The 15,515-nt window shown below is 39.9% G+C and overlaps 1 protein-coding gene and 1 long non-coding RNA gene across 3 annotated transcripts in view; one reads left to right on the forward strand and one right to left on the reverse strand.

Annotated features, from left to right (window-relative positions):
- PPIL6 (peptidylprolyl isomerase like 6) overlaps window positions 1-10,155 on the forward strand; it is a 34,238-nt gene extending 24,083 nt beyond the window's left edge. For both annotated transcript variants that reach the window (XM_032651382.1, XM_032651383.1), the window contains 2 exons: window positions 4,776-4,911; window positions 9,957-10,155. In XM_032651382.1, coding sequence (XP_032507273.1) covers window positions 4,776-4,911; window positions 9,957-10,068 — 248 coding nt within the window. In that variant the 3' untranslated portion in view covers window positions 10,069-10,155. The remainder of the gene's footprint in view (window positions 1-4,775; window positions 4,912-9,956) is intronic.
- Window positions 1-15,515, reverse strand: part of LOC116763527 — a 41,613-nt gene that overhangs the window by 23,922 nt on the left and 2,176 nt on the right. The gene's annotated exons all lie outside the window — the stretch shown is intronic.

Genomic DNA, 15,515 nt, shown 5'->3' on the forward strand with positions numbered 1-15,515 from the left:
AGACAGCTTTATCAAATGAAATCATTCAAGTGACACCACTCATTTATTTATTCATAGAACTTTAAACTCTTAGTTAGGTGCTGACATGGTACTAGGACCTTAGGAAACAAAGATAATGTGACCAAGTTTCCACACTCCAGGCTTTTAGTGTTTTTGTACAGACAGACATTTAAACAGATAAAGTACAGGCGCGAACAGGCGGAACACAGGCTCTAGGAGCATGGGGTTCAGTAGCTGTGGCTCACGGGCTCCAGAGTCCAGGCTCAGTAGTTATGGCCCACGGGCTTAGCTGCTCCGCAGCATGTGGGATCTTTCTGGACCAGGGCTCGAAATGGTGTCCCCTGAATTGGCAGGCGGATTCTTAACCACTGTGCCAGCAGGGAAGTCCCTCCTTGTCTTTAAATGAAAGTAAACATTAATAAAAAGCAGAGAGGCTGATGCACTGTCAATATTCAATAATGCAACTAACTTATGCAAAAGTATTTTTTAGTAGAAATAAGAACTGAAGATAATGTGGTCTGGGTAGCCATTTAAGGGCTATTCATTTTTTTTAATTGTGAGATTTATCTTATATAGAGAAACTGCATATGTACAATTTAAAAATAATTATAGGGACTTCCCTGGTGGTCCAGTGGCTAAGACTCCGCACTCCCATTTCAAGGGGCCTGGGTTCGATCCCTGGTCAGGGAACTAGATCCCACATGCTGCAACTAAGGGTTCACATGCTGCAACTGAGACCAGGCGCAGCCAAGTAAATACATAAATAAAAATATTTTTTAAAATATATTTTTAAAAAACTTAAAAATTATAAAGCAACCCCCCACATTACCATCTTTGTCAAGAAAGAAAAACTGCCAGCATGCCAGAAGCACCCCATTTGTCCATCCTCAATAATAACTCCATCTCCCTATTAGAGGTAACCACTAACCTGACTTCTTCCTTGCTTTTCTTGTTAAACACTTGTGTATGGATCCCTAAATAACAGAGTTATTGACTATTTTTGGACTTTATATAAATGGACTCATATGGCAGGCATTCTTTGTGTCTTGTTTCTTTCGTTCATCACTGCCTATGAGACTCAACCATGTCGTTTATAGCTGGAATTCTCTCATTTTCACTACTGTTAAATATTATGAATATACCCAAATAATCTATCCATTCAAGTACTGATAAACACTTGTCTATTTATTCCTAACGTCATGTACACAATCAACATGTTTTAAAATAAATATTTCAATGTCAAAGAGTGTTCTGCCTATGTTCTCATCTAGGAGTTTTATGGTTTCAGGTTTTACATTTAGGTCTTTAATCTATTTTGAGTTTATTTTTGTATATAGCGTGAAGGCATGTTCTAATCTCATTGTTTTACATGTAGCTGTCCAGTTTTCCCAGCTTATTGAAGAGACTGTCTCCTCTTCTCCTCTCCATTGTATATTCTTGACTCCTTTGTTATAGATTAATTGACCATGGGTGCATGGATTTATTTCTGGGCTCTTTATTCTGATCCATTGATCTATGTGTCCATCTTTGTGCCAGTGCCATGCTGTTTTGATTACTGTGGTTTTGTAGTATATTTTGAAGTCTGGGAGGGTGGTACTTCCAGCTTTGTTCTTTTTTTTCCAAGGTTGCTTTGGCAATTTGGGGTATTTTGTGGTTCCATATGAATTTTAGGATTATTTGTTCTAGTTCTGTGAAAAATGTCATGGGTATTTTGATAAGGAGTGCATTAAATCTGTAGATTGCTTTGCATCTTTGTTTCTTAAGGCAAAAGAAATTAAAGCAAAAATAAACAAATAGCCTAATTAAACTTAAAAGCTTTTGCACAGCTAAGGAAGACATCTGCAAAATAAAGAGACAACCTACTGAATGGGATAAGATATTTGCAAATGATATGACCGATGGGGGTTAATATCTCCAAAACATGTAAACAGCTCATACAACTCCATATCAAAAAAAGAAAAGAAAAGAAAACAACCCTATCAAATGGGTAGAAGACCGGAATAGACATTTTTCCAAAGAAGACATACAGATGGCCAAGAGGCAGGTGAAAAGATGCTCAACATCACTAATTATTAGAGAAATGCAAATCAAAACTACACTGAGGTATCACTTCACACCAGTCAGAATGGCCATCATCAAAAAGTCTACAAATATCAAATGTTGGAGAGGATGTGGAGAAAAAGAACCTTGTACACTACTGGTGGGAATGCAGTTGGTGTAGCCACTATGGAAAACAGTATGGAGGTTCCTCAAAAAACTAAAAATAGAACTAAAATATGATACAGCAATTCCACTCCTGCGTATACATCCAGAAAACACAAGAACACTAATTTGAAAAGATACATGCACCCCAATGTTCAAAGCAGTACTACTTACAGTAGCCAAGCTATGGAAGCACCCTAAGTGTCCATCAGCAGATAAATGGATAAAGAAGATGTGGTGTGTGTGTGTGTGTATATATATATATATATATATATACACACATACATACATACATATATATATATACACACACACACACACACACACACACACATATATATATATATATATATATATACAATCAGATATTACTCGGCCATAAAGAAGAATGAAATACTGCCATTTGTAGCAATGTGAATGGACTGAGAGAATATTATGCTTAGTGAAATAAGTCAAAGAAAGATAAATACTGTATGTTATCACTTATATGTAGAACCTAAAAAATAATACAAATGAATATATAACAAAACAGAGACAGACTCACAGATATAGAAAACAAACTAGTGGTTACCAGAGGGGAGAGGGAAGGGAGGAAGGGCAAGGTAGAGATATGAGATTAAGAGATACATACCCCTATGTATAAAACAGAAGAACAACAAGGATATCTTATATAGCACAGGAATTATAGCCATTATCTTGTAATAACTTTTAATGGAATATAATCTGTAAAAATACTGAATCACTATGCTGTACACCTGAAACTAATATAATACTGTAAGTTAACTATACTTCAATTAAAAATATAAAAAATAAAATATTTCATTAAAGCAGTTTAAGAATGCTAGGGAGCATACCCAATTTACTTTTATATAACAATAAGTAATTAGTGAATAGCTATTATTATTTAAATATGCTGGTAAAATTAGGGCAGTAGGTTTAAAAAATTGATGTTGCAGGATTCAAGTCCAGTTTCTACTTGACATTATTGTCTTCAGAAAATTATATAGAAATGTCCCAAATTGTCTGCTTATTCCCTTACCAGAGAGAATAGAGGCAGTTTCCCCAAACTTGAGAAAGCAGTAGTTGCTTTTATTATCAACATCAGAATGAGTTTTATATTAAATAAATTCAGAAACTGATTTTCTTCAGCAGGTGAATTCTGATTTCTATTTCAAACAAAGTTAAACCCTTAATGCTTTAAAAGTTCTCCCATAATCACAGAATTTTTGGTAAAAATGTTATAACTCTATAAATTTTCCTTCCAGTTACTTTCAGAATTTAAGAAAAATTGATCATAATATCTAAGAGCAATGACAAATACCATTTTGTTAAAACTCTCTGAATCTCTGCTTGGGCAGATTTCTATGCCATGTGATTTTCTGTGAAATTAATGGGCTATTCTCTATTCCACTGAAATGAATATGGAGTATCAATGTAGTTATAAAGATATATTTGCACAAAAATACTTTATTTTCATTTCATAAGATTTCAGAGGTCTTTATTCAGTGTGCAGTTTAACAAGCTAAAAGTAACCACCATAGATATGGCTTAATTGCTTTGTTGTCTTAGATTTGAAACTTAAAGTGAGAATAGTCAGCAATTGCAGTTTAAGAAAATCTTGACAGTTAATATTCATATCTCTCAATTATTCCCAGAATTTGATAAAGTTATTGAATGAAAACTTTACTGAATTTCTCTTCTATTACTTCCTTCTGTGTTTTTGAGTTTGGAGGCAAATCTTATTTCATGCTGGAAATGGTTCTTCCTGAAAATGGTGGCCCAATAATCACCATATAATTCTTTTTACTTATTAATCTTACACTAAAAAAATCACTTTCCACAAAATCTTGGTCAACCCATATAAGGTTTGAAATTTAAATTTGTTTAAAGACTACTAAAAATAAGCATAAATTAACTTATTTTCATCATCAATATTTAAGGCCACACATGTGCCAAGTAATGTGCTAGGGGGCCCTGGGGGTAAAGCGATGATGAGATAAAGCCTCTGCCTTCACAAACATGAAACAGCCTGTAAACAATTACATAAAGTGTTTTAAAGACTATAATAGAGGTCTGCAGAAGATGCTGTGAGGGGAAGGGTCTGTCTGTGAAAGGTTTCTCCAAGGAGTCATTTTTTTGTTTGTTTGTTTGTTTGTCTGCAAGGAGTCATTTTTAATATCACATTGATAGTTTGAATAAAATATTACTGCCAAAACAATACAAGAATGTTTGCTGACTTTTATTCCTAAAAAAAGGTATGTGCTTCCTTTTATATTATTAATTTCAAGTTCTTCCTTTTACATTATCTATTTTCTTAGCACACTTGTTTTTAGCTATATTGATGATAAACTAAAGGTAAATGCTCAAATAGGTCTAAGACTTTCCAGCTTCTCTTTTTTAACAGCCCACTTGAGTGAAAGTAATATGAAACAAATAGAATATTTACAATTTGGAATATATTGCTAAATATGATTGAGAACCCTTGTTACCAAGCATTGTTTGTGCTTTATGTATTAGTATCAATCAAGAAAATAGAAATATTTTAGTGACCTATTGCATATTGTCTTTTCTAGATGAAAACTTCTCAATTCCTCATAATAAAAGGGGAGTTCTTGGAATGGTCAACAAAGGCCATCACAGCAATGGGTCACAATTCTACATCACACTACAAGCAACTCCCTATCTAGATAGAAAATATGTGGCTTTTGGGTATGTGCATTGTAAGTTCGTCTATATAATATTCATATATGTAAAAATGTGGTTCAAAAAGATGTGGGTAAGTATTGTACATAGTCTACGGGTAACTAAAAGTAGAATTTAAAAGCCAAAGTAATACAAATACTGTAGACAAACATGTTCAGAAGTAAGTATTTCATAAGAAGCTTGCTATCTATAATAAACATGGAAACCATTTAGGCACAGCCGTTATAATGTCCTGTGCATCCATCCTTCTATGGATCTTCAGCCTCAAGGATATTGTCAATTCTTTTAACTACGAATAACACCATAGTTCTTAATAATGTAGATATATTTAGATGCAGAAGTGAGGTGAAGCCATTTATGTAATTGTCCATGAACACTGTGAAGAGAGAGAGAAAATCATCCAAGCTACAAGTAACTTCATTTTTACTGAGCAATTTAAAATATGGAAATATCTCAGGTAATAATTACTAGAATATTATTAGCAAGATGCTTATAGGCATGTGGACCTAATATGGATGGTGACTATACTTTTCATCACTCCCGTGTTTCATATCTGTTTGATTACTGAAATGAATATAAATTGAAGCTTACTTTGTCTTTCCTGAAATGATGTATAAGGTGTCAGAACTTTTCTGAATATTAGATTATTCCAGCTACTCCACAGGGATAATTACTGACTCTTCATCCTCAGAAAAACTTCCAGGCCAATGTTAATTTTAAGCACAATTTAAAACAAAATCTAAGCACAATTATTCCTTCAGTGTAATGCAGGTGATATTTCCAGGTTGAAAAAAGCAGAAAGTATATTTTCATCCAAAGGAGATTTCTTTAAAGAGATGATTTTAACAGCTACATAAGCTAAAATAATGCATTTTCCTCCACTTTCCCTGGTCTTAATAAACTATATTCTGATTTTGAAAATGCATTCTTCAATTATTTTTTAAATCCAAATAATTCTTACAATTTCTTAGATCTTTTAACTATCTTCCCATCATCTTGCTGGTAGTACCTTGCCCTCAACCATATGCTTAGGTGATCCTTTATATCCTTCCAAAAGGTACCTTTCTCAAACGCAGACATGACTACTTAAAAAAATTTAGTGACTCCTTCACCACCTCCACCCCCAGATGCATAGAGCCTAGAGTTCAGAGCGGCATTCCAGGTCCTCCACCCTCTGGCCCCACATCTTTTTTCAGCCTTCACTGCTGCTGGCCTTCTGACCCATTCATTCAACCAGCATTGTATTAGGCACCTAACAAGTGCTAGTCCCGGTGCTCAGTCCTGGGGCAAGAGTGATGTGGAACAACTTCCGCCCTTCGGGAAGCCAATATAGTGTGTTGGAAAACCCAACTGTGACAGTGAGACATGAACATGCAAGCCCTGTAAAGAGTGCACTGGGAATACAGGAGAGAGGGCAAGGCAATAAGTACCCTCCAACTCCTTAGTAAAAGCCAGTGCAGATCCTACAGGATGGTAGTGGAGAGGAGGAGTGCTTGGTCTCCTTTTGGCGATTGCCTTTTTTCCATGTGATTCATCTTTAGGGGAATCTCTCGCACTAATTCGTTATCACCAACACACTGGCCTCAGGGAGGCGCTGCACTGCTTTTATTGCTCTAGCCTAAGTATAATCTCAATTTTTTTCCCTTAAGCCTCCAAGAAACAGCTGAGTCTGGGCTGAAATATTTAAACAAGACCTGACAGAACGCTAGGGGAGAAGCAGAATAGTAATACCATAATAGGCAACTAGATAATCTGACAAAATATAACTAACTCCTTCAAAGTATAACTACCCTCCTTCCCTGCTGTAGAGCTGCCTCTAGTGGAAGATGCTTTCTCTTCCCTATCATCACAGAGCACCCGCAGGTTTATCGGAGCTTCCAGAAGCCCAGACATGGTTACCAAGGTCCAGACAGATACAGAAATTTCCTTTCCTATTTGAGACAGACCCTCCTTCCAAGCCCTAGTTTCTGGTACATGAACTTGTCTTGTCTTCAGATGGAAGACACTGGGAATGCCCTTTAAGGGAGATTGCATCAACCCACAGTCTTGTTGATGGCCCTGCCCTGTGGTTTCACAGGGAAAGAATATCAAAATACAAGCCTGTAAGATCTCCATTCACACATACATAGGTCAAAGGGGTATACGTTGGGGATAGTGCTGGGGAGGAATTAATTTCATTATAAGGGACCCCTAAAGTGGGGAGGAGTCACGGGAAGCTTCATGAGAAGGTGAAATGGGTACTGAAAGTCATGTAGAAGTTAGCCAGATAGAGAAGGCTGGAAAGCAAAGTGAGTAAAATAAATTTTAGAAAGAGTGAAGAACCTCTGTAGAGAGGCCCTAAGGAGTATCCTATCTACCAGTCATCTAGTTTGGCTAGAGCTTAGAGCCCAGGGGGAAATGGAGAGAATAGAGGTTGGAGAAGAGGAGACAGCCAAGTCCTGGCTCTCAAAGGGCTGTGGGTGCCAGGCTGCTGAGCACAGACCCCCACCTGAAAGGGCTGGGAAGCCATGGAGAATTTTCAATTGGGAGCAACATGACCAGGTTCTTGTTCTGAAAAAAATCTCTTTTTAGCAGAAGTGAGGAATTAATTGGCAAAGGATGAAAATGAAGGTAGAAAGGCCAGTTAAGAAGCGATGGTAACCACCTAGAGGGGTGGGATAGGGAGGGTGGGAGAGAGACACAAGAGGGAGGAGATATGGGGATATATGTATATGTATAGCTGATTCACTTTGTTATACAGCAGCAACTAACACACCATTGTAAAGCAATTATACTCCAATAAAGATGTTTAAAAAAAAAAAAGAAGCGATGGTAATAGTAGGCCATAAATGAAGTCCTAGTCTAAGGCACTGGCAGTACAGATGAGCAGGGGATAAATGGAAAAATTCAAGAGATATTTGGAAATTAGGTTCAACAAGACTTTATGACTATTTAGATGTTGGTGGTGAGGTTACGGGAAAGGTATAAAGCAATGGTATCTAATAGAACTTTCTGCAGTGATGGAAATGTACTATGATCTGTGCTGCCCAATATAACAGCCACTAGCCACATAAGCCACTTAGCACTTGAAGTGTGGCCAGTGCAACTGAGGAACTACATTTAATTAATTAAATTTAATTTAAATAGCCACCTGTGGCTATTGGCTACCATATTGGGCAGTGAAGATCTGGAGGAACTCCTAGGATTTTGGAACTGATTGGATGGCTGGTGCCATTCACTGCAGTAGAGAATACAAGGAGGAGGATATGGGAGAGAAGATCATGAATTCAAGATGGACAAGTTATGTTTCAAGTGAAGATACCTGTATGACAGGCAGATGGCAACTCCTGAATACCAGGAGTAGGTATTCAAGCTGGGCAAGGGCTAGAGATGTAGATTTGGAAGCTTTGAACATGGCAGCTGAGCTGCAGCCAGACCAGAGTACCATCCCTCCCAGAACAGCCTCTGGGCCTTTGCTTGTCTTGTTACGTTCTGCCTTCCTTCAGTCTGCCAAACTCCTGTTCAAGGCTTAGGTCAGAAATACCCCCCCTAACTACCAAAATCAAACTGCCTCTTTGTCCTCTTGGCACACTGTGAACAACTTGAAATAGGAACTGAGTCTCACTTACTTTGTGCCCTAACACCTGTCACAGTGGAAAGGTGCACACAGTAGGTGCTCATTCAGTATTTGTGAAACCAATATGGAGAATAGGCTTCACAGCCTCTTGGTTTTTTGTTTTTTTTTTGCGGTACGCGGGCCTCTCACTGTTGTGGCCTCTCCCGTTGTGGAGCACAGGCTCCGGACGCTCAGGCTCAGCAGCCATGGCTCACGTGCCCAGCTGCTCCGCGCATGTGGGATCTTCCCGGACCGGGGCACGAACCCGTGTCCCCTGCATCGGCAGGCGGACTCTCAGCCACTGCGCCACCAGGGAAGCCCTTCACAGCCTCTTTGGACAGAGGTGAATCTGTCCATTTATTCCCTGCTCTTCATCCTCAGAATGTATATTGTGTCCTGCTCTGTGTCATGTTTTCTAATTGGGATGGCAAAAATAGAGCCCCCCAGAAAAGAAATGACTAGAGATGGTCAGTGTCAGCACTGACACTGTCCCCATAAAGGATCATGAAATGGAAATTGCACCTTCCCCTTAACCACTGCTTCAACCCAAACACTGGCAGAGGGCACAGTCCTATGTTTAGAGCTATCTCTCTGGCCTCTGCTGCCTTTTTTAGTTGAGACAACCATCAGAAGTCTAGTTCCACGCAGGGAGTTCTGGCTTGTGGCCAGCGAACATGTACAGAGACCCAAACTAGCATGGCTCTGGGCTGTCTTTTATTCATGTATTCAGTGGATGGCAATGAGGTGCCCACTCTGTGCTAGGCACTGAGCACTAAGCAAAAGCATGATCTCTGCCCTCAGGGGAGAATCAGAAATGAATCCAAGAAGCATAGAAATAAATGTCAAATTTATCCCTGATCACTCCTATAAGGGAGAGGGGGAACTTGACATAAGCAGGGCAGGGAGGGGGGCGGTGTCTGGGAAACATCCCCCAAGGTAGTGATGGCTAAGATCTGAAGGAAGGCCAGGTGGTAACCAGGCCAGGGGACAGAGGGAGGCAAGAGCAAAGGAGACAGCTGTGGCAGGAAGGGCACATGGGGTGGTGGCTGAAGTGCTGAGAGCCAGTCTGGCTGGAACCGACAGAGCAAGGGAGCATGCTGCAAGGCACCCTCAAGGGGAGTGGGGAGGCCGGCCATGGGAGAGACCTTTGGTCTTTATCATAAGGATGATGGGAAATTATTGAAGTGTTTTAAGTGGGGAAGGTGAGACCACATTAGCATTTTGAAAAGATCGCTCTGATGGCAGTGAGGATAACAGACTGGAAGGGTCCTGGAGCAGGTGTGGAGGAGCATGGCAAAGTGGACATATCTAGAGCTATTTAAGATATTTATGACTGATGTTAATTTAATTTGTAGGAAACAGCCTAGCCTAAGCTAGATAGGACTCAATTTAGGAATGGAAGCTAAATGTGAAAATTTATGACTGACTGAATTTTCCATTTTTTTCTCCTATATAGGCAATTGATTGAAGGAACAGATGTTCTTCATCAACTAGAATTGGTTCCAACAGAGAACGAAAGACCAATACAACAATGTGTAATTATTGACAGTGGAGAGTTTTATGCCTAACCTTCATATCAGTATTTTCTGATGATTTATTATTGTACATCAGATCAGCTGTTTCTAGATTTAATTAAAGTATTTGTTAAAATTTGATTTGAAAGCTGTGGCGGATGCTGTAGGTTAGCTCTCCCAACACCCAATCCCTCCCCATTTTCCTTTCTTGCCTAAAGCAAAATACACAATTTTCTAGCCTCCTTTGCAGCTAGGAGTAGCCATGGGATACTGTTCTGGCCAGTGAGACAGCAGCAGAATGCCGGTGGTCCTGCCCCTTCCCCTCTATCCAGTCTTGAATGCAGAGAGGCTGCAGCCATGAAGGAAAGGCCAAGAGAACAGAGGTGTCAGCCCCAATTCTTGAGCTGCGGGACCAATACCAGCAACTCCCTATGTCTAGATTTCTTGCTATCTGAGACAAATAGATCCCTGTTTGTTGGTCAATTATTGTTACTTGTAGTCAAAACCATTCTTAATTTAGCAGCAGTACCTAATGGCCTTTGAATCCTAAAACATTTGTACCTATAACAGAATTATGTTGGTGTCTGTAATTATATTTCTGCCATAAGAAAATTGGTAAATAACCAAATAGCAGAGAGGCAACAGAAAAAAATTCATTGTAATACTTCGTTGTTTATACGTAACATTCAGAAAAGGATATACACTTTAGATGGTTTTATGAGTAGAATGCTTGTCTCTGAGCCATACCAACCATATGAAAACCAAGGGCTTGGGTTATAGTCCCTGTGGTGGTGGACTCCTGAGATGTTACTGGGATCCAGCTTTATCAGCTGCTCCTTAAGCTGAGATTCTCAAACCCACGTCACCTAGGGAAGTTTTTCGACAAAGACTACAGGACCTTGTCCTTGACCTGCAGAATCTCTAGATGTGGGACAGGGATTCTGCGCATTTGCTTAGCTCTCTCCCCAGAGGTTCTTATTTAAGCCACCTGGGCACTGGTCACTTGGGAATCACTGCAAGACATAAGCAACATGTTTCAGCCCCCTTTTTGCAGTCAGTGAGGTGCCTGCCTCTGTTAGTGGTGACTGTGCTGAGCTGCCGCCACCACTGCTGTCGAACTGCTGCTCTGCCCAGACCCACTGCACTTCTCTTGCCCTTAAGTGAAGGTTTGTCTTCCAAGCACAATCTCTCTTTGAGCTGATCTTAAGGAGACAGCCCCCTAATTGACCTGGGGCTTGCCAAAGGGAGGCAAAGGATTTTTAAAAACTTTTAATTTTGAAATGATTGTAGGTTCACAAGTAATTGCAAAAATAGAACAGAGCAGCCCTGTGTACAGATCACCGTTTCCCCAGGGGTCCTATCTTACACTACAGTATAACATCAAAACCAGGCAACTGACAATGGCAGAGTTGTCATTTTATCCTGTATATTGTAGATCTGTGTGAGTGGCACCACAATAAAGACACAACTTTTTCAGCACCACAAAAGCCTCCCTCTGGCTAGCCCTTTATAGTTAACCTACTCCCTTGCTCCCATCGGGCATCTATATATACCTCTATCTTCCCCCCTTCCTTCCTTTCTTTCTCTCTCCTTCCCTCTCTTTCTCTCTCTGCCCTCTCTCTTTCTCTCTTTTCCTGTCTCTCTCTCTCCCTCCCTCTCTCCCTCCCTTTCTCTTTCTAATAACAGCTTCATTGCTATTGCCATATGGTTCTATCCTAAGCTCTGAGGTGGACGGGGAGGGAGCGTACTGCCTGTGTCACGTTCTCAAGTGACCCAGGGGCAGCAGAATGTTAAGAATGTGTGTTCTAGAGCCAGACAGCCTGAGTTTGCATCCTGGCTCTGCCCTTTCCATGCTGCATGAACTCAGGTAAGAACTTCACTGTGCCTCTATTGCCTCATCTCAAAACAGTAGTCCCTACCACACAGAGCTGCTGTGAGGGTTCAGGGATCTAGAATACGACATGAACTCAGGTAAGAACTTCACTGTGCCTCTATTGCCTCATCTCAAAACAGTAGTCCCTACCGCACAGAGCTGCTGTGAGGGTTCAGGGATCTAGAATACGACATGAACTCAGGTAAGAACTTCACTGTGCCTCTATTGCCTCATCTCAAAACAGTAGTCCCTACCACACAGAGCTGCTGTGAGGGTTCAGGGATCTAGAATACGACCAATTATGCTGTAAGTGCTCGATACACGTATGATTAATAAAATCCTGGTATATGACCTTCCGAGTGTTGTCTAGGAACTTGTATTTTGAAAAAACTCCTCAATGACTGATTAACAGCCAGATTTGGGAAACACTGAAGAGGAGGTATCTCCTCTTCTTCTACTCTTAGGAGTTTTGGCCAACCTGAGAATTCAAGCTGTTTGTATGAAGCCTCCAGATCCACTCCCTGGGCCTTTGGAGGGGTTCCTCCAGTCACACTGGCGACACCTCAAACAAAGGGGCGCTGGGCTTGCCGCAGAGGCTCTCAGCAACTCCTGAAGCACGGGATGAAAGAAACTGACATGTTGCAAACGTCCTGGTTAAAACATTACAGGCATTAGTCATGTAATAACAAGCGGCAGAGCAATTCTTACTGGCAATGAACCTGCATATTAGGGCATTAAGCACCTATCTGATATCGTGAAAGAACTGGGATATTTGCATGGGTGTAAGAAGCTGATGCCAGCTCCCCTTATTTTTCAGCTTGGCTGCAGTGTAAAGGTGGAACTCTGCTAACCACCTACAGGATGGCAAGTTCATGGTCACTTTGTTTGCTCTCACTTCCCACTTTTAGGCTGTGTAAAAACTTTAGTCACAGATTGTATATGCAGTGGTTCTTACTGCCATCATTTAAAGGTACATGATACTTCTGTCTTAGAATATATTGTCTTAGAATGATTTATGTTTAACTATATCGTTTGGAGAGACTGATTGTTACAGAGGACTCAGAAGCTTATCCCAATTAACTCCAAATATAAGACTTTGATTTAACCAAAATGAAAGATTCCGATTTGATTAAACAGAAGGAATTCTAAATTCGTCCAAGTCTACAAATATGAGAGTAGAGGCATTCTGATGCTTTGTACAAAATGTTAGTTATGTGACCTGGCCCTAAATGCTGATATGGCAAAGTCAAGTACATATGCTCTGTCTTACACCAAGCCATGTGAATAAGCAGAGTGTGGTATCGTTTCATTTTGTTTATTTTGGGAGATTTGAGATAAATATTTTAAATTCTATCTAAAGAATATGTTTCCCCAACTCCAAACAATGCCAGCTATTTGTTAATGAATGAATAGGCTGGCAACCTCAGGATTCCATGCTATTTACATTTTATACATATTTAAAATCAGGTGTGTTTGTTTTAGTCCCAGCTAGCTAGCAAAATGGTGCCCAAATCACTTAACCTTGCATTTTCTTCATTTGTAAAAAGAACAAATAGGAGTAAAGAAGTTGTTAGCTCCCTTCCGGCTCTAAAACTTCAGTGGTTCCCTGAGTAAATTTATAAAATCAATAACAATACTATTATCTACTTTTGGGCTTCAATTTCACTAGTAAAATCGGGGTACATCTATCTCATAGTGGTTTGAGGATTGAGATAATTTGTGAAGACACCACTAATGATCCTGGACACATAGCAGAAATTTGATAAAAATTATCTTCCCATCTGGAATGTCAACCCACAAAAAACAGAGAAATTGCCACTGATAGAAAGAACATCATCATCATTTCAAGAAACAGCAAGTCCCTGTTATGCTCAGTGTTAGCTATTCTCACTAACATACTAATTTCCAATTGACTGAATTAATTCAAAGGTATACCCTCAAAATTAAAATTAATCTCTGTCAACCTAGTGATACTCTTTCCCTCATGGAAACTCATTTTTTAAACTACTATATTGCTTATACCATCCACTACCCTTCCCAAAATGGAATCGCAACTTCAACTTGCAAATCCAGTTGGTCCGTATCTCCAATAAATTGTATACATCATACAAAATGTAACAAACTCAGTAGTAACACATAAAACACAAATTACAAAGTTTGACACTTGATAGGGGGCTTTGAAAACGTGGTGAATCATAGGTTCTTCTACTTCAGTGAGCATCAGAAATGCTTGAGCCTATTAAAACACAGATTCCTGGGCCTCACACCAGTTTCCCGTTCAGCGGATCTGGAGTGGGTTGGAGAATTTGCATTTTTAACATGTACCAGGTGATGATGATCTGCTGGCCTGGAGACCACACGTTAAGAACTACTGGGATATATTAAAGTCATAGATACATGAGAGACTTGTGGCATACAGGTATGCAGAACAAATAAAAAAGTTATTAAACACTAAAGTGTGACAACAGAAAAGAATGAGAAAAAATGATGAGACAAGAAACTGATTTCATCAAAGCAGCAGGGAGGTATGCAAACACTGATCAATCAGAAGGGATAGCAACTAGAGGCCTGGTGCAGGGTCCTAGAGCTCTTGGCTGGGCTGGAAGTGAGCCCTCCACTTCTAGAGAGGCAACAGGGCAGTCTGGGGTTTCAGAAGAGTGACTGGGACCCTTGCTTGGGCTGCTCGGGCAGTGATCTTTACCACTCAGTACAGAATCAGTTGAACATTTTAATAAGCAGAATATCCATCGGGTGTGTTCCGACTGAAAAGCAGCACTCCAAGACAGGATTGGGAGGAGCACAAAGGATGCCTGGGCACAGGGGCAAGTAGTGGGTAATGCTGGTATCAGAAAGCTGCCTGGGTGTAGTTTACTTTGAACTCGGGGGTTGTTCCTAAGGAATGAGTTATTAACAAGTCTTCGTTCTGTTTCCTAAAGGACTAAGCGATATAATGGGAAAAGCTCTAGCCTGCCCAGGATTTAAAGCAGTATAGAAATAAAAATAAATGTGCCTCAAGTGCCAGCCTAAAGGGAACCTAGGCTGGGCTCCAAGACTCTTGCATATCCAGTAGTTTTGTGTTGCTTGTACCATAACCTTACATACCTTTGTAAAACAAGCAAAAACCCAAATAAAGAAACAAAAACTTCACAACATGTCTTGCTTGATGTAATTTTGTAGAGGATTCACCACTAAGAATTGCGGCCACTTAGGAGAATAGTTCTCCACAGGTTACAGTGTAAAGCAGTCGTCTCAGACTTTAACAGGTGCACATATGGATCTCGTTAAAATGCAGATTGTGATTCAGCAGGTCTGAGGTGAGGCCTGACCTGCATTTCTAACAAGTTTTCAAGTGGTATGAATGGTATTGGTTCATGAACCAGGCTTCGAGAAGCAAGGGTAAAGCATGGTTTGCAACCTAAGCTGCAGACAAGAAACACCTGGGGAGTTTTTACAACTCCTGAAGCCCAGACTTTATTCCAGATGAATTAAATCAGTACCCAGGCATCAGTATTTTTCAAAACGTCTGGGTGGTTCCTATTTTCAGCCAAGGTTGAGAACACCTGCTTTAAAGTGTAATGCTCCCCTATGAAACCCTGGAACAATTATCAAGGAAATACCATAGTCCAAG

This window comes from Phocoena sinus, chromosome 12, assembly GCF_008692025.1.
Source record: "Phocoena sinus isolate mPhoSin1 chromosome 12, mPhoSin1.pri, whole genome shotgun sequence".
Taxonomy (NCBI): Eukaryota; Metazoa; Chordata; class Mammalia; order Artiodactyla; family Phocoenidae; genus Phocoena; species Phocoena sinus.